Source organism: Lissotriton vulgaris, chromosome 5 (genome assembly GCF_964263255.1).
Source record: "Lissotriton vulgaris chromosome 5, aLisVul1.2, whole genome shotgun sequence".
Lineage (NCBI taxonomy): Eukaryota > Metazoa > Chordata > Amphibia > Caudata > Salamandridae > Lissotriton > Lissotriton vulgaris.
Window position 1 is genome coordinate 1,732,990,917 of NC_141693.1, and position 25,862 is coordinate 1,733,016,778.

Here is a 25,862-nt window from a genome sequence, read left to right on the forward strand (position 1 = left end):
TATAGGGCCTGATAGGGACCCGTTTCACAGTGGGGTTTTAATCATTGTCGGGTCTGAGATCCAGAGGGACTGTTGCCCGCATGCCTCATGCACTGCAATTACCAAATGCCACTGAACATCAACAAATAATCCTGTAGTGTTTTGATCAAGAGCATCATGCAATATGTCAAACACAGCTATGGCTCTCAAATGTTGTCACATATTATGGTTGACATTTACTAACATTCACACAACCCAGGATGGTGTGAAAATCAGCAGCACTGTGTGAAGAGTAATTAATTGAGCAGGGCCATACCTAGTAAGAGCTGTGTGCCAATGATGCAGTCTTCCACAAGTGCACTAATAACGCCATTAGAGCACTATTGTGCAACAGCATTAAAGTGATACGATGCTTTATTGCTTCAAATTTGCTCTCAGAATGCATCTATGTCATGTTATGTTATGCTATGCTATTATATGCTATGCTATGCTATGTTATGTTATGTTATGCCGATTTGTAAAGCGCACTATCACCCAGGAGGATATCCTGGTGCTGAGCATGTGTGAGTTTAGCCATTCTTAGGGCCTAGTGGGACTACTCAAAAAGCCAGGTCTTCAGCTTCTTATGGAATTCAAGAAATGAGGAAGGGACTCTTATGTGTAACAGCAGGTCTTTCCGCACTTTAGGAGCGATGTAGAAAACTCAACCCCCGGATCTGGTTTTCCAGATGCGTGTGAGTTGTTCAGGCGAGTGGAGGTGTCTGAAAGGTTTGTGAAAATACATGTGATTTTTAGGTCTCGTGGCGTTAACCGCGCGAAAGCGCGGTCTCGCCAGAGACCTTTTGTCAGCGACTCAGCTTTCCAGGAGACAGGCGCTGGCCGCGCGCATCTTCCAAAAGGCGATCGGAGCGGACCGCGCGCGTGAGAACGCACTCACTGTGGCCATCTCCTGTCTCCTGGGAAGTGCAAACATACACAGGCACACCTCCCCCTGCTTACGCATGCGCACACACAGAGACACACACACGAGCGCACATACACGCACGCACACATACAGAGACACCCCCCTGCCGTGGCACACATACACACACGAGCGCACCGAGACCCTCGCCGCCCCCCCCTACAATTAAGGCCCACTTACCGCCACTCCGGACTTCTGCAGCCTCTCAGTGATGATGACGTTGTTGTGTCTGCTAACGTACTCGACACATGCGCTTCGGAACAAGAGTAAGAGAGAGTGGCATTATGACGTTTGCCTGATCTGTGGACGTCTGCCGTGGCCACGCCCCGTTCACGGGAGCTGCGCATACGCAGTGTCAGTGTACTCTTCCGTGCTCGGGCAGTGCTGGTGTCTGCTGTCCCTCGGAGCCGGGGTCCGGGCTCATGTATCCGCCTCACCGGGGCAGGCATGGAGAAGACGGCCAACGTGCTGCTGCGGGTGCCCGGCCTGGCTCTGCTGGACCTGCTCTACCGCTGGGACGTGCAGAGCTTCCCGGGGTCCCTGCGAGGCCAGCAGCCGCCCCTGCTGCAGGCCAGGGCCGTCTGGGCGCTCTACTACCTGGGTGAGGTGCTGTCAGTGGGGGCGAGAGGGTTTATAACCCGGGGAGTGGAGGGCTGGCAGCACCTGTGAGACCTACCTGGGAGGAGGCATAGCACAAGGTGTGAAGTGCAGCACTGATGACACCTACCTGGGAAGAGGGGCTATGCCTAGGGAGACCTGCAGATGCGGAGGAACAGCTTATATCTGCATGCTCAGGCGGAAGTATTTTCTCTTTTTCTTTATTCTTGATGTGCTACCAATAAATTATGCATTAAAAATAGGAAACCTCGCACCAGTTTGCCAATGTTTGTTTGAGAGGGTGTTTCCTGTTTCGGAGCTCGTAATGTTGTGCTTTTTTTAAGTGTACTGGTACTTAATTTATCAACGTTAGAAAGACTGGTTCCGCACTCCGGCGCGTGAACGTGGGGGGCGGGTCTTCTACACCCGGCAGGAAGCGCCCAATCGCTGAACTTTGACCCTAAATCAAGTTCATGATTTGGTTGAATGAGAACGGGGGAACATGACGAGAGGTGACTTCATCAATAGAAAGGCTGCACTTTGCCATGTCCTTCGCATCCATCATCGTAGCGCACTGATTGCTCGTCAATCGTTCTATTGTGAGGGGCAGGTGATTAAGGCTGTTGTGCACTCAGGCCTCCGGACGGACCCTTAAAACTCTAACTAAGATATCTGTTTGCATCCTTGATGTTATTCATGTACTCTGAAGTCCTTTTGTAATGTAACTGGTTCTATTGTAAAGCGCTCTGACACCTTCGGGTAAAGTTCGCGCTATATAAATTCTGTCTCCGGCATTGATGTCACAAAAAAGAAAAAAGGAACGAACCATGGGAACTGGGCCATAGTGCGCGTGCTGACTGACTAAGCTGCCACGGGTGCCATGTTTAGGGAATGGCGCATCACAACCAACAAATAAATATTGCTGTAATCAGAGGGGGAACAGCGGGTCATTAGCAGAAATGTAACTGGGGGGCTAGCAGAGGGACAGACAGGGCACCGCAAACTCCGCTGGTAGCGCTTCAGGCTCGGGGTTGTGACGCTGCTCCGCTCTCAGCAGATGGGCACACTGCGAGTTGTACCAACAGAGTTCCGAGTTGTGTTTCCTCAGTGATGCCTAGTGCGCGGCGCGCCCCGCCTAATCCACCCGGTGCCATAATTATATCGCTACCTCCAGCCCCCCGCCCAGATGAACTGAGGCCATAATCCTTTTAACCCTTGCCTCGTTTACCAGTGAAACCCCCACTCTTCCGTGGGTTGTGGCTTCCACCCCTCTTCCCACCCCCTCCATCCTGCAGGCTTGTCGAGACTGGAGGTGAAAGTTTTTCGCAGGGAGCGCGTGCCATCAACACTTTCAGTTGTGCTGCTTTAATTAAATGTATTTTGTACAGAGATCTGGGGAAGTGAGTTTTAAAATTCGTACAGTACAAATACTGGACCAGAAAAAGTACAAGGTAGTCCACGTTTCAAAGTTACTTGCCCTGCTTGTAGAATACTATATGTATGTGTGACGGAGTGTGTGCATGTTTCTAAGCGGGACAGAGAGAGCGAGAGGGCTGGGTGTGAGTGAGTTTTGCATCAAAGTGTGGAGGAGAGAGTGGCGAATGTGCGAAAAGAAGGGCAACCGTAGAGGGCAGGCAGATATAGAAGGGGAATCAGCTTTGAGTGTGAGAGAGAGCGAGGGTAAAATGCATGTGCGTGGGAGAAAAATACATGCGTCTGTTTGAGAGAGATTGGTGAGTGCATGGGAGAGAACGCAGGGACCGAGTGTTACTGCTCCTGAGCGTGAGATAGAGCAGTGAGTGAATTTATACTTGATTAATAAATACGATCTAGTGACAATGATTTATTAAGAAAGTAAGGTTGTAATGTATGTGTGTGTTTATCCATCTATCCATCCATCCCTCCCTCGCAACCTGCAGAGCTGGGTGTTGGGGAGGGGAATGGGGGCCGGCTTATAAGTAGTTGGCGTTTTTCAGAGAAAGGGAAAACTGTGATTAGAATATGAATGGGGTCCAGGAGCGGGGGAGAATGGTGGATTACATCTTAATTGCTTTGACCATGAGCACTTACATATGTTTTCACGCCCTCCTCCAAAGCAGCACCCTCTCACCCTCACACACCCTCACTCACCCTCACCCACCCTCACTCACACCTCCTCATCCTCATACCCCCTCACCCTCACACACCCTCACCCTCCATCACTCACCCTCACCCACCCTCACTCACACCCCCTCACCCTCACACCCCCTCACCCACCCTCACCACGTCACCCTCACACCCCCTCACCCTCACACACCCTCACTCGCCCTTACAGCCTCACACCCCTCACCCCCACAACCCTCTCACCCTCACACACCACATTACTCAGGAACACCACCGCATCACTCAGGGACACCACCACATCACTCAGAGACACCACTCAGGGGTACCACCACATCACTCAGAGACACCACCACATCACTAAGGGACACCATCACATCACTCAGGAACACCACCACATCACTCGGGGACACCACCACATCACTCGGGGACACCACCACATCACTCGGGGACACCACCACATCAGCTAACCATTCATAAACAATGTTTATATACCAATTGCAAATTAAAAAAAAATTTATGCAAAGCATTGTCATTTACAATGCCAGTAACTCAAACTTTAATGCTGCGAGACCTATTGCATTGTAAATGCTTGTTGAGGTATGTTGGGACATTGTTCTTTTATGCCTTGAAAGTGCGGATGAGGAGTTTGAATTGTGCTTGTTTGCAAATGGGCAACCAGTGGAGCTGCTTCAGGTGTGGTGTGATGTGAGTGCAGCATGGGAGGTTGAGAGGTATTCTGGCAGCTTCTTTCTGAATGGTCTGCTGCCTTGTGGTGCATTTTTTTGTTGATCCCAGCATTGAGGGTATTCCCATAGTTCATTTTGCTCATGACCAGGGAGTGCGTGATGGCTTTCTGGGTCCTTGATTTGGAGCCATTTGAAAATCTTCTTCAGCATCTTCGGGGTATGGAAGCTTGAGACGGTGTCGGCATTGTCATGGGTGATCATATCGAGTTTGCTGTCAGTGATGATCCCGAGGTCTTTGGTGAAGGTGGTGAGCATGGAAGTCGGTCATAGCTCTGTTGGTCAGCAGGGGTAGTGCCATGGTGATGTGTTCTTCCCGAACATCACAATTTCTGCCTCGTCGGTGTTCAGCTTTATACCATTGTTTTTCATCCAGTGGGTGATTTCAGTCATGCAGACATTGAACTTGATCCCGGTACTGGGGGTCTTGTCTGTGAGGTAGAGAATGAGTTATGTGTTGTTGGCATCGGAAAGGACATTGATGTTGTGAGAGTGGAGATGCTGGCTAAAGGGATCATGTGTGCATTGAAGAGGGTGGGTCTCAAGTAGGATCATTGTGGAACTTCCCAGATGAGGTCACAGGCCTCCATGGTGCTAAGTTGACTAAGTGGGTCCTTCCAGTCAGAAAGGAGCTGATCCACTGGAGTGTGTGTCCTTGGATTCGGATGTTGTGTAGGCATTGGATGAAGATGGGGTAGGATACTATCAACTGCTGCGTAGAGGTCCAGGAGGATGAGGGCCGTCGTGCCTCCTCTGTCCATAGTCAAGCAGATTTCATCCATTGCAGGAATGAGGGCAGTTTCCATGCTGTGGTTGGATCTGAAAACAGACTGAGTGGTGTTGAGAAGTTGGTGGTCATTCAGGTGTTCATTGAGGTGTCTGTTAATAATTTTCTCTAGGACCTTGGCCGGGAACGGTAGCAGGGAGATCAATCTGTAGTTGGCAAGTACTGAAGGGTCTGCAGAGGATTTCTTAAGCAATGGGAGGACAATTGCTTGTTTCCAAGCACCTGGAAACGTCACGGAAGAGGTACAGGCACTCAGAATGAATATGAGCATGGCACTGATGGGTTGCAGTCCTCTGGAGTATGTGTGACGTGGGTAGTTGTGCTATGGGCCCCCTTAGTGGATGGACTTCATAGTGGCAGCGGTTTCCTCTGGGTTTGCCAGCTTCAATGAAATAACCATCCAAGGGCAATGAGCATATAATGCATCATTTTGTGTAGGTTAAACTTATGAATCTCATGTGCTATTCCTCTTGTCTCATATTTGTGTCTGGTTTCATTCCGCATAATGATGTAATGCAAAACCAGGTTGCACTATTTTAGTAGATCACGCTTTTTTGAAAACCTTTGTGTGTTTATGTTGTTCCCATCACATTATACCTCCTCTGCCTGGAATCCCTTCATTGAATTTCTAATGGGAGCCCCGTCACCATCCGCCTCACTGCATTGTCTGCATCTCCACTCTCCAGCTACACAAGGGCAGGCATCCGAGGAAGCTATCCTCACCCTCCACTTTTGCAATGCAAACTCTAAGGTATCCAAATGGAGTCCACTTGCTTTTGTAAATTAAAGCTGTGAGCATAACCACCCCAGCAATTTCAAAGCTTGCATTGGTTAGTCATATATTTTCTTACAGTCTTTGATATTGTGGTTACAGCTCCCTTTGAGCACAGTCTAAAGCTCTCATATATGCGCCCAGAAATTGCTTTACACTTAAAACCCCTGAGCTAATCAGCTGACCTTTCTGGAGCAGTGGTCTAGCGGGAGCCTAATTTAGTGCCTATCAATATGACCTAATATAGCACTACCTCACATGCAAACAATACAGTTTTGCATCCTCATCGCAAAAAGCATCCTCTCTATTCCTAAAACCCTGCATGAAACACTGACCTTTATTTAAAACGTATGATTATTGCCTTTCCTTTTTTCTTCAAATGATCCCTCTCCTTTCCTTCCATTTTCAGTATGACTCCTTTCTCTGAGCACAACTTACTGTAAGTCACATGCAGGTGTATCTCTATTATTTTATTCCTGCAAATTGTTCAGAACTAATTTCAAAGATTGCAACCTCTCGTACTTTGATGGTCAGACCCTTGCAACCCAACAATTCTTAGTCTCCCTTGTGCCATCTATCAACCCCACCAACCATCAGCAGGAATTCACATGCACCTCCCCCCAATAACGATCACACCTAACTCCTATTAATTTATTCTACCACAAAGAAAGTGGAGTAGATGCATGGAATGGTCAGCTTCAGTGAAAACAACTAATGCCAATAACCAACAAAGGACTAAACACTAGCTTGAGTTCTGGAGGTTTTTTCTACAGTGCTTAATTTGAACCAGTGGTTTCCGGTGCTCAGCACGGGCACATAATTGTCAACACCAGTGCTTGTTACAGTCTGCCACAAGGTGGCACTGTCTGGCTAATTTAGAGATGATCACAACAACAGTTAACTATTAATTCATTAGTCATCAAAAAGTACTATTACCTGCTGCCCAGGCCATTCTTATAGCTTTGGGGGCCTAGAATAGTCAGAATTGTGACACTTGTAGGAGTGTGGTGGGAAGTAGTGGTGTTGTTAGTATCATTGGCAGCATGGCAGGGACAATGTGTGCTGCAAGCTGCAGTGGCGTCCTTATTTTTTTTACAAATTAGGCACTGATGTTCTGCCTAGCACCAAGCGATTCAGTGCCTCATCGGGGTTAGTATGCACTGTATAAATACAATTACAAAACAATAGACTACAATAATTAGGGGGGGATTTGCCGTGACACAAAGCACTGCACTTGTGGCAACTTTAAGTGCAAAATAAAGTTGTTGCATGCAAACATTGATCAGCACTGATCTTTACTCTACTTTGCCCCACATAGCTATGCTTATCATTGTACTAATGTTACTAAATCTAGACCTATGTCTCTGGACAACCACATTTCACCACACTGATGTCAGCCAATGCACTTTGCAAGTAAATGGTGATAAAATAATCCAGTTACCCCCCTTTTTGAGGTCTGTAGGGCCAAAGCTGTAGTCTTTTATGGAGCCTAACTCTGGGGATATGTTAATTTGAAAGCCGTGAAGGTGGCTGAGAATACATTTTTAAGATCAGCTATTAAGTTTCCCCAAAGCACCTCATTGATTTTTAAACATGACTTAAGTTTCCGGTCTATTGTACCCCTACGGCATCTGAAACCTTTTCTGTTTTGGTTTTGGATTTGGTCTACGCCTGAGCTGGCAGAATATAGGGCGGGATTAAGAGATGGTCTCGATAAATCGCAGAGAGGTGTTCTGTTAACCTGGTTAGACTATGTAAAACAGTCCTGATACTCTGTGAATCTATATGAGTATTGGTTGTCCCCTGAAACTCTTCCATGTTCTGCAAATATGAGAGTGAAGAGCATCTATTGAGTATCAGTTGTCCCCTGAAACTATTCCATGTACTGCAAATATGAGAGTGACGACCATCCACTGAGTATCAGTTGTCCCCTAAAACTATTCCATGTTCTGCAAACATGAGAGTGACGACCATCCACTCAGTATCAGTTGTCACCTGAAACTATTCCATATTCCACTAATATGAGAGTGAAGCGCATCTACTGAGTATCAGTTGTCCCCTGAAACTATTCCATGTTCTGCAAATATGAGAGTGAAGACCATCCACTGAGTATCAGTTGTCCCCTGAAACTATTCCATGTCCTGCAAATATGAGAGTGAAGACCATCCACTGAGTATCAGTTGTCCCCTGAAACTATTCAATCTTCCGCAAATATGAGAGTGACGACCATCCACTGAGTATCAGTTGTCCCCTGAAACTATTCTATGTTCTGTAAATATGAGAGTGACGACCATCCACTGAGTATCAGTTGTCCCCTGAAACTATTCCATATTCCACTAATATGAGAGTGAAGAGCATCTACTGAGTATCAGTTGTCCCCTGAAACTATTCCATGTTCTGCAAATATGAGAGTGACGACCATCCACTGAGTATCAGTTGCCCCCTGAAACTATTCCATATTCCACTAATATGAGAGTGACGACCATCCACTGAGTATCAATTGTCCCCTGAAACCTTTCCTTGTCCTGCAAATATGAGAGTGAAGACCATCCACTGAGTATCAGTAGTCCCCTGAAACTATTCCATCTCCGCAAATATGAGAGTGAAGACCATCCACTGAGTATCAGTTGTCCCCTGAAACTATTCCATGTCCTGCAAATATGAGAGTGAAGACCATCCACTGAGTATCAGTTGTTCCCTGAAACTATTCCATGTCCGGCAAATATGAGAGTGAAGACCATCCACTGAGTATCAGTTGTCCCCTGAAACTATTCCATCTCCTGCAAATATGAGAGTGAAGACCATCCACTGAGTATTAGTTGTCCCCTGAAACTATTCCATGTCCTGCAAATATGAGAGTGAAGACCATCCACTGAGTATCAGTTGTCCCCTGAAACTATTCCATGTCCTGCAAATATGAGAGTGAAGACCATCCACTGAGTATCAGTTGTCCCCTGAAACTATTCCATGTCCCGCAAATATGAGAGTGAAGACCATCCACTGAGTATCAGTTGTCCCCTGAAACTATTCCATGTCCTGCAAATATGAGAGTGACGACCATCCACTGAGTATCAGTTGTCCCCTGAAACTATTCCATGTCCTGAAAATATGAGAGTGAAGACCATCCACTGAGTATCAGTTGTCCCCTGAAACTATTCCATGTCCCGCAAATATGAGAGTGAAGACCATCCACTGAGTATCAGTTGTCCCCTGAAACTATTCCATGTCCTGCAAATATGAGAGTGACGACCATCCACTGAGTATCAGTTGTCCCCTGAAACTATTCCATGTCCTGCAAATATGAGAGTGAAGACCATCCACTGAGTATCAGTTGTCCCCTGAAACTATTCCATGTTCTGCAAATATGAGAATGAAGATCATCTACTGTAAGCTGGAGGAGGGTACATTTTCTAAACAGGTGGGTCCGGGCAAAATGACTGATGGTTTCATAGAATTCATTCCCACTTCTTATTATGAAAACTGCATGAATGATATTGACCATCCAATTTACAAAAACCCTTTATATAAGGGTCAGGTTAGGTTCATTACCGCTTTCTACCTTTACCGCTAAATGGAATAGTCAACAAGGTGGAAACAAAATGTGTTGTGTCTGCAGAAGTGCTGAAGAAACTGATGATCACTCCTCTTGTTCTGCCCAAGGTTTTATAAGCAGTGAAGGGGTTAGATTGCTCCTTTGTGCCCCCTTTCAGGTGTTGTCCAATACAGGGTAGCGATAAGGATATGTACAGCAGACACGTCCCCGGTCATAGTTTCCTCCATTGCTAACTTTTTGGAGAGCATATGGCAAATCGACAAAAAATGTCCTTACTACAGCTTGATATGTATAAAACTGTACTTTCAGGCATGGCTGACCATAATATGCTTTTGTCTCTGGTGAAGTGTTAGTGCGTCTGCCCTGTGTTTTTAGGCCAAGAGTGGATATGTCTATGAATATTTTATGTCTGGTTTTTGTATATTTTCCGGCTGTATTGTATTGTGCTCCCTTTTTAATTGTATTGCTTTTATGGCCATTGGCCGAAATAAAGTAACGTGATAACATATGATAACGCAACATGACAATATAACAGAACGACACAATCTGAAAATATGGGGCTTTTCAAGTACAAGATGCAAACTTTTCTGTTCAGTTGTCACCTGATTTCCATCAGCATATCACTTTGTTTAGGCTCTTCACCAATGTTATGGATTGTTTGAAACTTAGCATACGCGAAAACAACGTAATATAGCACTATACAACATAAGATTAATAGCATAAAATAACATTTAGCTTGATCTACGTCAGGGACAAATGTCACACTTGTCATTGATCACAGGGTTAATTTGAGGGCCTCATCCCGACTTTTACCATAAACATTAGTCTGGCCTCTATGCTGTGTCAGCACATTACATACTACATGTGAGGTGCCAGACGCGTTCATAAATAACACGTTCTTTTAAAACCTCAGGGGCAAGTTACCTGTTTGGGTTATACGTCACTTGGCAGGTATACAATGTAAATGACAGGGTCCCTCACACACGCCGGGTCTTACAGTTTCATGTCTCATTCTTATATTACATATGGGATGTTAAATATTAATGTGCCTCACAGGGAACACGTCAGGGTCATGAAAGTAGCTGACAGGTTTCCACACCTTACATGTTATGCTTGGTCATTCTCTGGTGCTCTGAGTTTCTTATAATGTTGGATGTCTCTGATTGGTGTTTTGTCTGTTTTGAAAATTGTTTCATTTTTCCCTTTTTCATCTCTTCTCTTACATCACCCTTCCAACCTTACATCCACAAACCCCTTTCTCTCTCTGCCTTCTCTGTTCTCTCCTCTTCACTATCCACTGGCCCTTCCCTGCTCCCGCACTGCCTGCCTCTCCTCCTCCACCCCTCACCTCCACCTCCCACTCCTTGTTCCTACCTCCTTTATTCTTACTTCTCTCCATATGTGCACACCTGTCTATATCCTTGTCGGACCCTAATATCTATCTTTATCTCTCGCTCTCTCTCTGTCTCTCTGTCTCTGTCTCTCTTTCTCTCTGTCCCTCTCTCTCACTACTATCGTATTCCCTCCCTCGTATCTGTTTCTCTTTCTATTTGTCAACCTCCTCCTCTATGTCTTTTTGTCTCTCCATATTTCTGTTTCTCTCATCTCTGTCCCAATCTCACTTCCTCTCTGTCGTACCTCTTTCTCCCCTCTCCCTCTGCCTCTTCCTTGCCCCCTCGCCATTCCCCGCCTTTATCCCTGGTATGTATTCCATGTCTCACCCCATCACCTCTCCGTCTCCTGCCTCCCTTTCGCTCTCCCTGTCTCACCGTGCCCCTGTCTCTCCCTATCACCTCTCCGTCTCCCGCCGCCCTTTCGCTCTCCCTGTCTCTCCGTGCTCCTGTCTCTCCATGTCACCTCTCCGTCTCCCGCCTCCCTTTCGCTCTCCCTGTCTCTCCGTGCCCCTGTCTCTCCCTGTCACCTCTCCGTCTCCCGCCCCCCTTTCGCTCTCCCTGTCTCTCCGTGCCCTTGTCTCTCCCTGTCACCTCTCCGTCTCCCGCCGCCCTTTCGCTCTCCCTGTCTCTCCGTGCTCCTGTCTCTCCATGTCACCTCTCCGTCTCCTGCCTCCCTTTCGCTCTCCCTGTCTCTCCGTGCTCCTGTCTCTCCATGTCACCTCTCTGTCTCCCGCCTCCCTTTCGCTCTCCCTGTCTCTCCGTGCCCGTCTCTCCCTGTCACCTCTCCGTCTCCCGCCTCCCTTTCGCTCTCCCTGTCTCTCCGTGCTCCTGTCTCTCCATGTCACCTCTCCGTCTCCCGCCTCCCTTTCGCTCTCCCTGTCTCTCCGTGCCCCTGTCTCTCTATGTCTCCTCTCCGTCTCCCGCCTCCCTTTCGCTCTCCCTGTCTCTCCGTGCCCTTGTCTCTCCCTGTCACCTCTCCGTCTCCCGCCGCCCTTTCGCTCTCCCTGTCTCTCCGTGCTCCTGTCTCTCCATGTCACCTCTCCGTCTCCCGCCTCCCTCTCACTCCCAGACTTTAATGCTGTGATTCCAGAGACGGCGCGGCTGGACAGCAGCCTGCAGAAGGCCCGGGCTCAGCTGACGGTGAAAGGACGGCGGCACTGCCCGACCAGGTCCCGCCTGAGGGACAGCGTGAGCTCCACCGACGGGGAGGAGGCCGTGGAGCGCAAGGTAACTCCTGTCCGGCACTGTCCGTCTCCATCTGTGCCTGTCCTCCTCTCTCAGTGTCTGTCAGCTCCTTTCTTACCCTGTCTGTACCTGTCCGTTTCCATCCGTGCCTGTCTTCCTCTCTCTGTCAGCTCCTCTCTTACCTCGTCCATGCCTGTCCTTCTCCATCTGTGCCTGTCCTCCTCTCTCTGTCAGCTCCTCTCTTACCCTGTCTGTGCCTGTCCATCTCCGTCTGTGCCTGTCAGCTCCTCTCCTACCCTGTCTCTGCCTGCCAATCTATATATGAATCTGTCCACTGTGTATGTACCTGTATGTTCCCATCAGTGCCTGTTCTTCTCTATCTGTGCCTGTCCTTCTCTGTCTGTTGCTGTCCGTCTCTATCTGGGCTTGTCCACTTCTGAAGGTGCCTGTGCGTCTCTGTCTATCTCTGATTCTCTAACCACCTCTCTCTGTCCCTGTCCTCCAATTTTTTAAATGAGCCGGTACTGTCCGGTACGGAGTACCAGCACTTTTTTATTTTGAGAGGGAAACTGTACCGGCACTTCTTAAGCGTGACGTCAAGCGCGACGTCGCTGAGTTGTACTACGCGGAACTCTGCGAAGTGTCAAAAAAACTCTGCTGCGCTACGCGGAGCCCTGCAAGTGGCGGAGTTCCATAGAAAAATGCTGTTCCCGGTGACTGCACAGTGCGGATGCTTGTCCGCACTGTGCAATCATCACAAACGGCACCTTGTACAGCGCAAGCGGTCCCTTCTTTCCCTTTTCTGCCGCTCGAGTAGATTTTTACTCGAGCAGCAGCTTTCTCAATGCGAACAAGCAGTTTCTCATCGCGAGCGGTCGCGAGCATACGCGGCCACTCACAATGACAAAACGTGACCACCCTGCACTCTGGTATAGAGTACCTGCACTTCTATTTTTCCACTTCAAGCACTGCTGTCCTCTCTATGTATACGAATGCCTCTCACTGACTCTGTATTTCAGCCTCTATCTGCGCCTGCCCTTCTCTGTTTGTCCCCATCCTGCTCTGTCTGTCTCTGTCCCCCTCTGTTTATGCCTGTCCTCCTCTGTCTGAAAATGAGCACACGTCCTCTTACTGAGCTAAACTAAAATGACTGTCCATCAAACATGTTAAGTTTAGCTGCCTCTGCATCATTTGCAAAGCCACACACCTTAGCTAGCCCAGGTGCCTTCCAGAACTATTCACACAAAACAAGCAGAAAAGAAATCTTCCCTGCAGTAAAGACACAAAGAGACCAGAATTTATTTAAAAAAAATATATGGGCTTGTCTGGTTTGCATTTCTCAGTGATATCAGAAAGGACATGCTTAGCAATTGAACTGTGACGTACATTTCCAGATACTAAAAATGTTAATTAAAACATCTTGGGCCATATTATCAAGAACCTGGGCTTCTATGGGATTTCACAAGGGCATATTATCAAGCCCATTATCGCCGCTTTAGCTGCAGTTTCCTGCCGATAAATGCGGCGATAATGTATCGCCCTTTCTTGATAATATGGCCCCTTGTTTTTTTTTCATTTTGCACCTCCTATTACTTTTGGGAGGAGTAAATAACAGCTGTCACTGTTACTCAATGTAACGGTTCTAAAGTCCCTGACTGCAGGAGAACGGAAGCCTGAACTTGCCTGGCCAGGCATCTGACTCGTGCCCTGCTGACAACCGCCTAATTCTGCGTGAATGTACAACTCACTGAGCCACCATGGCAGTGTTCTTGCTTGGCAAGCCTGTGGTTCCCGTATTTCTTTGCTTCTTCTGTAAAGCAGAGGAGGGCATAATGCGCTCTTGGATTTAAAGACAGGATCAAATTCCAATCTTTGAATATTTGGGGGGAATGAGTTTTCAATGGCCATGCTACGGCCAGTCAAGACAGACAGGGAGACCGAAATGCGCTTATGTCTTTGCGCATGCGTGTAATGGGACAGGACACGCGCCCAGTAGGAGCGGTGGAGCAGGGAAGGATGGGCAGCTTCAAGAGGCGGAACACTGTTTTCTCCATTGGGCTGCCATGCTTCGTTAACCCCTGCACGCTTAACCATGTCAGGCGGCGCGGGAAATGTTCCAGAGACTTCCTCATTAGGCCGGACTCATCGCGGGTTTCCTCTGGACACCCAATGCCCACAGTGAACTGCTTCCGCCTGTGCAATAAAGCTTTCTCCTTTTTTTTGCAGTTGTATTTAGCACAAACTCAACCGAAGCTATTGGAGCGCTTTACATGAGCACCAGTTACCTTACACAAGGACACATTCACTTTTAGTAGCCACGGCGAGATAAGTGATTTGCCCAGAATCACCGGATGTTGAGCCCACGCCAATACTCGAACCTGGTTTCCCAGCTCCAAGGTCGGCAGCTCTGGCCGTTAGGCCGCATCCTTACTCATAGCAACCCTGATTCATTGGATGCTAATGCTAATCTCCTTCACAAGAACATGGCAGGGGTATTTTTGGAACCAATATGTCTGACTCATGACTCAAGCATTCCCTTGAGGCACACTGAAAGCTTTCATTGACCTTTCCTACCGTGGAGACACTTGTCAGTAGCGCTTTGTCAAATACGAAGGGTTTTGGAGAATTTGCAGAGCCCGACTGGTCCATCATTGTAGGGCTCTGGCATGCATCTTTTGAGATTATCAATTTCACTTATCTCACCATATGGAGTGCTGAAACTGACTCACCAATCAGAATGCTTAGAATGTCGACGCTGAGTCTGCTGTTTTCCTGCATTGCAGGTTCATTTTCAGGTACTTAAAGCAGTCTGACGCAGTGTGCTTTTTTTTAAACATTTTTTGCCTATCTTAAGTGTAATTCTTTTCTGCTAATAGCCGGCTAACCTTATTGCGCAATGCTTTCAGCCATTATTAGCTGTAAATTACCATTCCCCTGAGGGTGCGCCCGCACCTTCAGCTCTGGTTCAGTTTCATGGTGGGCAATTAAAAATGGTTAATGCAAGGTGCAAATGGTATTTGCTCCTCACCCATCTTCCTATCTTCCTCGTCCTGTCCTTACACCCTGAATGAATGCCCAGTCTCATTGTAGGTGGAGCATAGCTTGCGTAATTGGTTGTAGCCTAAATTTGCAAAATTTCAGCAAAATTCCACATGATTATGCGAAATTATGTGAGGCGTATAGCCTAAATTTCATACAATTTTCCTAGAGCAAAATGCACCCTCACATCAAAAATTAACCAGAGGGTGCATTTTGTACTAGGAAAATAGCGCTAAATGCAACAGAACAGGAACAGCAGCAACCACCAGCCGGTCACGCTGTGTTCCTGCCATGTTAGGTAAGCATTTTTGTCCCTAGTTATTCCAAAGTACACAGACGGTCGTAATCACCTCATTTTCAGTAATTTCGCATCAAAAGAGTAATGCAAAATTGCCAAAATTACTCTGATTATTTTGGTGTAATACAAATTTGCCTAGGCCCAGGCTCATATATATTGTTTACCTAGCCCAACCTAAAAACTAGGGGTGGGCGGAGTTAGCGGAGTTGCTCTACGCGGAATTCCACTGAGTAGCATAAAAACTCAGTGGATTTACTACTCAAACGGCAGCTTTCTTAATGCAAACAGTTGCGACCTTCTGCGCTGAGAAGAAATCTCTACAATCTAGTGCCCGAAAATTATGCTAGGGGATGCAAATTCTCACTTGCGTTCGCCAACTTAATGATGGCAAGCCATTCAAGAAAAAACTCTGCCGCTTGGTGGTTGGCCTGGAACCCGTGTTGTGCAAAACTCCACAAACTATGCTGGCGGAGCAACATTTTTCATCCACCCTAGTGACGACCCTGCTGACCATGACAATTAGGTCAGAGGTCTCTTTGTCAATCAATCAATCAGTTTCTTATAAAGAACAACTACTCACCCTTAAGGGTCTCAAGGAGCTGAGTGGGGGTGAGGGGATCTGCGTTTCAGTTGAAGAGCCAGTTCTTGAGGTCCTTTCTGAATTGCAGCAGCAATGGTGATTGCCTGAGGTGCAGAGGTCTTCGCAGTTAAGTCAAAGGATTTTCCTCCAGCCACGATCTTGCGAATTCGTGGGATCGTGCCAAGGGTTCTTATCTTACTGAATTAATGCTGCATCCGAGAAACAATCTGGGATTTCCACCTCCACTTTTGGCAACAAGTAAAGAAGATTGATTTTCACAATACTAGGGCCTAGAGTCACTCTGTGCATGCTATGTAAGATCTTTAGGTGGCTTCCCCAGCACACGAGATTCACCATGACACAAGCCCTTATCACCAGCCGACTGGACTACGGCAATGCCCTTTACATAGGAATCGCCCCACTACGGCAATGCCCTTACATAGGAATCGCCCCACACCTTCTACAGAGATGTCAGACCATACAGAACGCCACAGCCAGACTCATCCTCGGCCTTCTACAACAAACCTACATCACATCCCACCTCAGGAAACTCCACTGGCCAATTCAAGCTGCTGACCCACGCATTTGAGGCTCTTCACAACCAAGAACCCTCCTACATTAACCACCGCCTGAACTTCCACCAACCATTGAGAAGACTACGCTCTCTCTCCCTGTCACTTTCCTATATTCCCCACATCTACCAAAGCAGAAGTGTAGTGCACAACTTCTTCCACATCACAGCAAAGACCTGGCCCAACGCATCTCCAGACCATCACCTCAATTCCAGAATTCTGAATGGCTCTCAAGACCTGGCTGTTCGAATACGTCTCCGGGGCCGTGCAAGTGCCTGAATACCCTACTGGGTGATTAGCCGCTCTTTATAAATCCTAATTGATTGATTGAGCCAGAGTCTCTCCCTTTTTGTAGCACAGTTCAACAAATGTTATCCCATGAATGGAAGGATTATGATAAACAGTTGTTTCCAAGATTTGTGACTAAACATTATCCCTTAGAGAAGTTTGCTGAAGAATTCCTGGTGCAGACCAGGTGGCAAACTGGCTGGCCTTTCATTACAAGGCAAATTGGCCTCAGAAGATTTTATTTTTACTGACCTTGCAGACGAAAGGAAAGAGGGTGCAGTTAAATGAGTGTATGCTTCCTCAAACTTTGCCATTAGACCTAATGCTTATGCGACTTGCACAGTGTAATCCCTTTTGAATGATTTTCAAACACTGGAAGACCAGATGCACAAAGGCTGTTGTTCCATACTCTTGATGATGGAACAATAGGTCTAATTTTTCAGAGATATATAGGGGCATATTACCAAGGGAATTATCGCCGCATTAGCGGGACTTTTTCCTGCTAATGCGGCGATAATTTTATCGCCCTATTACCAAGCTGTCGCTAACACCAGTTAGCGACAGCTTGTAGGCGATAGCGGGCATTTAGGGGCCCACTTTGCATGTCAGCGATAATTATCGCTAATGACATGCAAAGTGGGCGTGCCAAGATGTTAGCGACTGAAAACAGTCGCTAACATCTCTAACTCCTATTAACAACTTTTGGAAATATTCGCGCTAAGCGCGAATATCTCCAAAAGCTAACGCCTGCTAAAAGCAGTTCTTAGCCATGTTATCCAATGGAAGGTGGATAACATGGCTAAGAGCATTGTCACGATAATGCATGAATATCGCTGATTTTACAGCGATATTCATGCATTTCGCAGGATTGTTACCGCTTTTGAGATAAACCTTGATAATATCAAGGTATCTCAGCGGTAAAAATCCTCTGTGCTCGGCGATATTTTTTTCCCGCTAACCAAGCAATAGCGATAATTATCGCTATTGCTTGGTAATATGCCCCATAATTCGATAATCTGTGTGTGGCAGCAGCAGTTCCTGGATCTTCAATTGCGGATCGCAGACATATTTGGATGCATTCCTGGATGACTGATGTGACCGACAAGGTGATTCTGATGAAACTGCCATTTGGGGGATCATAGATGTTTGGTTAATAGCTGGAGGATATAGTGATGAAATCTGTTGAGAACAAGAAATTGATGACTTCTATTCTCTCCTTTCCCAGAAATTGTGGATTTGGGTCCAAGAGATCATTTGACCCTGGATCTGCATAGGGCAATAACCAGCCCTTTCAAGATAGGGGTTGGGGCAAAGTACCTTCTTATTGAGAAGTCTAGGTAGAAGCCTGCCTCTTCCTCCACATCCTCTCTTCCTCCACTAAAGGCAGGACTATGCCAACATGAGGCCGGTAAGGTGACGTCTACTATTGTTCCAAAAGACCAGGCGTTTTGTAATAACCGATATAAGGGCTATGAACTTAAAAATTGTGTCAGTAGGCTACTAGATATGTTCAGGGAGATACAGCATTTCTGCCAGACTCCTTTCTCTCATTGTGCTGTTTGATTTCAGTCCCTGCTGGACGAAATCCAGCTGTTGTTGAAGAAGGTGGCAATAATTCTGGTATACCTCAGTCAGAGAAATATCAAGGACTCTATTCAATCTTGTTTCTTGTTTAGAAGGTTTCAAGGGACTTTCGTCGGCATTGGACCTCAAAGGGTGATTCAGTTTATTCCTCACTAGTCGTTCAAGATTGTATCCTTACCGACCATTGTACCTTTCGCCCGACCAGGAGGCTTTTTGACCTCGATAGACATGTTGGATGCAAATCTGCATTTTCCCATCCACATACACTTTCAGAGATTCCTACCATTTTCATTGATGGGCAACTGTAATCAATTTCAAGTATTAACCTTTGGCCTTGCCTCAGCACTAGCAATTTTAATGACATTCTTGGGTCCTCTGGTGGGTATTTTGCATGTGTGGAGTATTCAGGTATAACCATTCTTGGATGATTGGTTAGTAGCCTGTTCTTCTTTTTTCAAGGCAGAAGAAGACACCCAGCAGGTTTGCAAAGTACTCGTAAGAACATGGATTTCTCCTCAGCATTAAGAAATCGCACCTCAGCACATTGCAGTGTCTATTATTCATTGGGCTGTTTTTTGGACAGATCTGGGACAAGTGTTCTTAAAGAAAGAAATAGCTAACTCTTCTCTTATTTGCCCAGTCTTCTAGCAAGTGGCCAGACACTGCAAGGACCTGGCTAAGAAGTTAAAGCAAAATTGCATCCACTCTTTTCATTCTGTCCTGGGGTACCTCTATCTTTACCCCAAAATCCACCATCTTATGCAATTTTGGAGTCCAATTTCAGACGACATCAAGACTCTCATCCCAGTGACCACAGGGACTCAAGAGTGCCTTTAATGGTAGCTAATTTCAGCAAATTCAAACAAGGTTTCTATTGAGGCCCAAACCTCTCGTAATTTTGACAACTGATGGAAGCAAGAGGGTTTGGGATGCAATTCTGAAGGATCTCAAAGCCCAAGGAAGGTGGTCGAGTCAGCAAGCACTTTTATCTTCTAATTAGAAGGGTTTGGCTCCATTACTGAGGGCACTCCTGCACTTCTCTCCTCTAATTCATCAGCATGCTGTGTGTGTCCAGACAGACAACCAGGTGATGAGGGCCTATATTAACCGCCAATAGGGATGGGGCCACCTACGCTTTATCTCCTTCCTCAGGAGATATGCCTTTAATGACAGAATAATCTCCCCTCTCTCTCTTTGTGGGGAAGGAGAATGGGCCTGCAGTGCAGACCCTCTCAGACAGAGGCTTCCTTATTCAGGGACTCTGTGTCTTTGTCTACTCCTCCTTCAGAAGATCTTGGAGAGATCCGCTCATCCATGGCTGGATTTCTGTGCCTCAGAGTATAACGCCCTACCCCCCTTTATTGCAGCCTGATTCCATCCTGCAGAGATTAAATGATAGATGCCCTATCAATTTCTTGCCCCCCCCCCCCCCCCAGGCCCTCTATATTGTTTTCCTCCCTTCGTTAGAATGGGAATTAACAAGGGCTTATTATCAAGGCCATTTTCGCCGCTTTATCAGCAGTTTCCTGCCGATAAAACGGCGATAATTTTAAAACCGGTCCTTGATAATATGCCCCTTGATGAATTGCCTTGACAACTCTAACGGCATGCTGGTAACAGGGGGCTGTTCACAGTATTGACAGAACACAAACCGACATGCATGGGTATGTCCAAGCTGTCTTTTTTAATGGACTGTGAGAGGGAGAGAATGACATACAGTCTCTTTACAGCCTCTTGAGAGGCCTCTACTAGCAAGTCAAGGGTAGGGCTGAGGATGAAACTACAAAAACTTTACACCGGTTTAAAAAAAACCCAAACAAGACAAAGCATGTGTAATGGAGAACGAAACAAAACATATCGCACTAAAGAAAATGATAACTCATCCACTGGTAAAACCGGCTGGGAGCAATACTATTACAGCAATCATGCAGTCATGCCATGGGCAATTTTAGTGGGCGATTACAAGGTTCACAAGTCAAAGACATGTCGTTTCCAGCTTACCAAATGGTACAACCGTATGCCTTCCTTCTTTTCAACCTGTTTTCTCTGTGTAATTTTCTCCAGGTAGCACTTGAAGAGATTTGTCTGAAATCTTTCCAGTGTTACAGCGCAGTTTGCACCTGACTCATGATTACTGTGGGACATAAAATAAATAAAAAAGAAAAGAAGAAAATGAAGAAAATATTTTGTCTCCACTTTTTAAATGTGGTTTTGTTGAGGGCAAACTAATTTGTTCCATTTTTTATTACATGGGTAGCATAAATACTGCAAAGTCAATTTACTAAATTTTTGGAAAAAAATAATAGTTTAATATAGACTAGAATCCCTTTGTTGTGATTAAGGGTGTACAAAATAATTATTTCACTACCATTTTACCAAGCTGATAAGCTTTGCACTTCACAGTTTGCCATTTGCAAACGTGTTCGCTTGTGGGTTTGGTATTTGCCGCATAAGCATTTTTACAGGATATTTTTCCCAGAAAAATGTTTAAAGGGAAAATTCAGCAAACAAATATTGGTTTTACAGGTTTTTTCTTGCTCAAAATATACTTTATGTGGGCTATTTCATTTGCTATATTTAAAAAGAAAAGCCACCAACTTCATGCAGCTGCCAAACTGGCAAACTTTTAATAAAATCACACATTCATTTTGTTCACCTCCTGCTAAAATCTCTAGTAATACCTCTATTACATATCTATTTCCTGAGCATAGCAAAGATGCCATGAGAGGCCCTCGGGCAGGCATGGAAAATGGACCCTACTTCCTCTCCTTTGGGCAGTAAAATACTGAAGTTTTTGGGGTGCAGCAGCCCCAGTGCCACTGCACCTGGTGCACTAATGATAACAAGGCGTCTGTGCCTGCTGCAAAATTATTTCTGTGATATGTACTGGAGCTAAATCTGTTTATGCAAATCTGTATTGCTAAAGTGGCAGACATATTGCAAATGGAATGAATCTATGCAAAGTTATCTTCATCTTCCTGGCTATAGGTTTTGCAATATAATAGCCATGTTGTGATGCACCATTATCCTACCCACATTATGTAGTTTCCAGAGGGGCTTGCGTTTAAAAAAAGTGCATAAACAGCTAGTGGGCTGCTCTCCTTGGTCAATGCATATGACCCGGACCAAGGTGATTTTTAGGTCTTGCCAACCAAACAGCTATGAGTTGCCTTTTTGTGAAAAATCTTTTATCGACCATACCAAAAATCAACAGTAGGCTTACGGCTCACCCCATTTCGAACCATTGGTTGGCTTTATTGTCTCTCTCATTTGCTTGCTTCTTATTCAGTGGCTTGTATTCCTCTTTTTGTGTTTGTACGTCCCCTACAGCACAGCTTCTTTGTCATCCTATTGATTGGTGACGTATATTCTTCCACTGCTCACATTCGGGGAACTACTTTTGTCTTTTTCTTTTAGTACTCCATGGGAAAATACATGTTTTCTAGCTCCCACCCATGTGTGCTGTTTCTCCCCCTAAGTACCCACCCCACTGTGTGCTTCACCTTGCTCCCTCATCCTTTCCCCGTAATGCAGTATTCTTCAAACTTTGGGTCATGCCCCATGTGGGGCTTGGAGTCTACCGAAGGAGGGCGCAACTCCACACAACCCTAGTGTTTCACAAGTCCCATACATTTTCTCACAGTTTTTCTGAAATATTGTGTCACCTATTCCAGTTGTTTTGTATTTTATGGCATTATTTTTTAAAGGCAGTTGGGCTTTTAATCCAACTCTTCCTTTTCAACCTAAAGCCCATTACAAGAACACTGGAAGCTCAGTAAGGAAGCAAGGGTGGGCAGGGAGACTGAGCAGTGTGGAAGAAAGCACATTGCAATTATTTTAAGCAATCTGCAGACTTTATTGTCTGTTTGTTGGTAAAAACATAATTATTTTGACATTTGCTTTTTACCATTATGTTTGCCACCCGCTGCAGTTAATTAGAATACCCTACTATTGAGCCATGTAGCTGACGTTTCCCATCAAGTACTACATATTTATTCAATAAAACATATTTTTACCCAGATTTGTTTTAATGTACGACTTGATAGGTGTTTTTTTCTAGCTGCCAATGCACGAATTTCCTCTGTTTCATTGTTAGTTGTAGTAAAAGGAGAAACATGCATACATGTGTAAAGTTAGCAGCCCCGCCTAGTTTCCAAGGCCAATGCTTGATGCGCTGCTCCGGTCCAGGTTTTTTATTTTATTCTGGAACTTGTAGTCTTGTTTAGTTCTGTATAAAACGAGACTGCAAGTACTAGAGTTCAGAAAAAAAAAACCTGGAATGGAGCAGTATATCACGCATGCACCTGTGAAACTTACCAGGTACGTGCCTTAAATGGGGCGGAACAGAGTGCCTGCACTTCTTTATTTTGAGAGGGAGGGTACCAGCACTTCTCAGCAGAGGTGCATTACTTTTAATTGGAGAGTACTGGAACTTCTCAAAAGCAAGCCGGTACTCTGGTATAGAGTACCTGCACTTTTATCTTTCCATTTCAACCACTGTGTAAAGTTGGAGTCAGTCCTCCATGAATATGTCTGCTGCTCCCACAATGTGTACGTTCTGTGTCATTTTGCTTGTACACTCATGGGGGTGCCATGCAATGCTAACTAGTTCTACTCTATAAAAGTGCCAGATAATAACTGGGCAAACCTTTATCCCATTAAAACTGAGGGTATTTTATTTCATCTTGATCTAATGACTTTAGTTTCTAAGAGAATCTGTCCAGATTATTAATTGTATATAAAAAATAGTTTGCTTGTATTTTCAATTTTCCGTCATTGTAAGCTCCTCAGGTTACTGAGGTGTTACATTTAGTTTTTCCCATACAAGACTCTTTAACACTCTTTCTGGATTTTGACTTCAGCGGTGTCTGACCTTGTTTTGTGCAACTTTGATTATTTACATTATTTCTATCTGTAGTTTCTGTATAGTGTTCCAGCAGATTCTGCACTGCTTCAGTAGGGTTATGGCAGGTACAACATGTACTGAGAAGGTATCACCTAAGTATGGGTTAGTTAGCAGAAAGTGTGTTTTCAGAGATTTGGCTTACTATCTAAAGTACACCTTGTGGTGGAAAATTCATGGTAGTGACACTACTAAGCCTTGCAAGTGATATAACCTCTCATCAATGCATCTCAATCATCATTGCGAAGTGATAATCGGTCATGGTTGTAACCTTTATTTAGGCCAATCAGTGTCTCCTCTAAGGCCGCACCTCCAGAATGCTGCCGCCCAGTTTTCACTGACAATTCGATCCCTTCTTTGGTTCCTTTTGCCAAGGAGCGGTCATTTGAAGCGGCGATGCATTATTCATCAAACCAACTTTCAATGAGCTCCTGTGTCCTCCATCATCTTATTCTGGATCTATGAATTCATAAATGAATAGAGCCATGAGCTCCAATCCTCAAACAACTTGTTGCTTTCTGTGCTTGTGCAAAACAAGGTAAGGCCAATTCAAAGCTATTTGTTATTTAAGTAAATGAAGATTGTTTTAGATTTGGAAAAGCTTTGAAAACAGTTATTTCCATTTTTATAGCCATACTACAATTTGCCATTCTTCTTCCCATTGTTGTTTTCTGATAGACTTTGATGCCAAGATGCTACACTCACAGCACACATTCGCTAAGTGTTCTAAAATAAGAAAACCAACCACCCAGTAGCAAACAATTTGTTGCTGAGTTACCTGCACTGGCATGGGTCTGAACAAGTATGGATGCTTGCTCTCCCACCCCCTTTTACCTGGGTTTGAAAGGTTCCACATACTATAAATCCATCCTTGTTTAGTAGCATCTTACCCTTGTCTCTATCCACCCCTTTGAAGGTTTGAGGGGGGCCTTACTCCAAAACCTTTTGCTTAAGGGGGTCCCTGTGTAGCACTATTTGAAGACCACTGCCCTAAGGTCATCCATTGCTATCCCCACCACTACCTGACTTTTCTTTCTATTCGTTTTTTTGCCTCCTTTGGGCCCAGCTCAAGCGCCTCCATTGCTCTCTCACCCCGTGCCCACTCGCAATTGCTTCCCCCTATCCATTCCTCCATTGCTGCCCACACCACTTGCAGGCCTTAACATATTTTTAATATTTAGTTTTTTGGGATGGCCATTTGCTGCTGGGCTAATCCATAGTACAAAGAACGCTGTTATGCAGCAAAAATTAATATTTTATTTATCAATCCAAAATAGTGTCCATCCTCTTAGATTAGTAAATTCACAAAAAAATGGCCTCTTCGTCATTCCCTAAGTATGCCCTTGCTTGGTGACTTATGCATACATGATTATACCTATGCAGGCCTGTGGAATGGCTTGGCTGGGAGCAGTGGATGTATCAGATGCATTTTGATTTGTTTTTGCCGATGCTACACAATATTGGAAGAGTAAGTAGTATTTAGTTGCCGTCCCACTCCCACTTTCTTGGCTGTCACTAGAAGATTATAACCCCCACTTCAATGTTCACGTCCCAGTTCTCATATTTTTGAGTATGTGTTTGTGAGCGTTGCCATACTTTTCGAACACTGGGAGATTAAAACTACATGCATGTTAGTGCATATGCTTGAGGTACATTGGCATGTGCCCTGCAGTCTGTGGGGTATCGCCAGACAGGGAGCACAGACAGATGGAACACCAGCCCGTAGGGTGACAACTTCACTCCTTGTCTTTGCACAACACACCCTGTTTCCAGTCCTGTGCCGTTTCTAGGACAACCTAATGCATTCTATGTGTTACCTTGGTTTGTGTTTATTGCCTTAATTAGACTAACACATCTGTTGCCACTCATTTGCGAATGAAAACAATGTTCAAAATGATAAGGCGTAAGGTGACCACGCTGCCCACCACACTCGACTTTACTAGCGTCAGTCCCACCCTCCACCATCACCCAAGTTGTCTTCTGACCGCCCAGCCCCTACTCATCCTAGTTGAAGGCTCCTCCTGCACCTGAGCATCCTAGCTGCCCTCCCCTGCAACATCACAGTGGGGCTGACAATCTATGGGATGGTGGGCGGGTGTGCAGGTAAATACAATTAAAATATTAAGCACTTACCTTCAACACAACGTCCTACGCGCCGGGCCTGTCCTTTCGCCCACTGAACAGGAACTGAATGCTGCAACTTCCTTGACCAATCCTGGTGCTGCTCACACCATGAGAGCAGCACCCTAATTGGAGGGAGCAGCCTGACTCGGCGCTCCACAGCGCACTGGAGGCTGGACTTGCTCTCAACCCAACTGTCTTAAGACAGCTGGGTTGAGAGTTTTAAAGTGCGCATGTGTAGCTGGCCGTCGCAAGACGGCCAGCCATAGAGACATGCGCGCAATGAAAAATGCTGAGGCAGTCCACCCTCCTCCCTGCTGCTGTCATTCAGCAGGCTCTGCCCCGTTTTGGTGCTCTGATCGGGATGGTGAATGCGGAGGGAATACAGCATCTGTTCTCCGGA

General features: G+C 45.7%; 1 protein-coding gene across 3 annotated transcripts in view; it reads left to right on the top strand.

Annotated features, from left to right (window-relative positions):
* The window catches only part of SAMD14 (sterile alpha motif domain containing 14), a 257,166-nt gene that overhangs the window by 150,941 nt on the left and 80,363 nt on the right, over window positions 1-25,862 (top strand). Inside the window, exon 4 of one of the 3 annotated variants that reach the window (XM_086923963.1) lies at window positions 11,959-12,116. The exons of 1 other annotated variant lie outside the window; for it this stretch is intronic. In XM_086923963.1, the coding sequence (XP_086780089.1) occupies window positions 11,959-12,116 (158 nt within the window). The remainder of the gene's footprint in view (window positions 1-11,958; window positions 12,117-25,862) is intronic. One more of the 3 variants, XM_086923964.1, reaches the window with a different exon arrangement.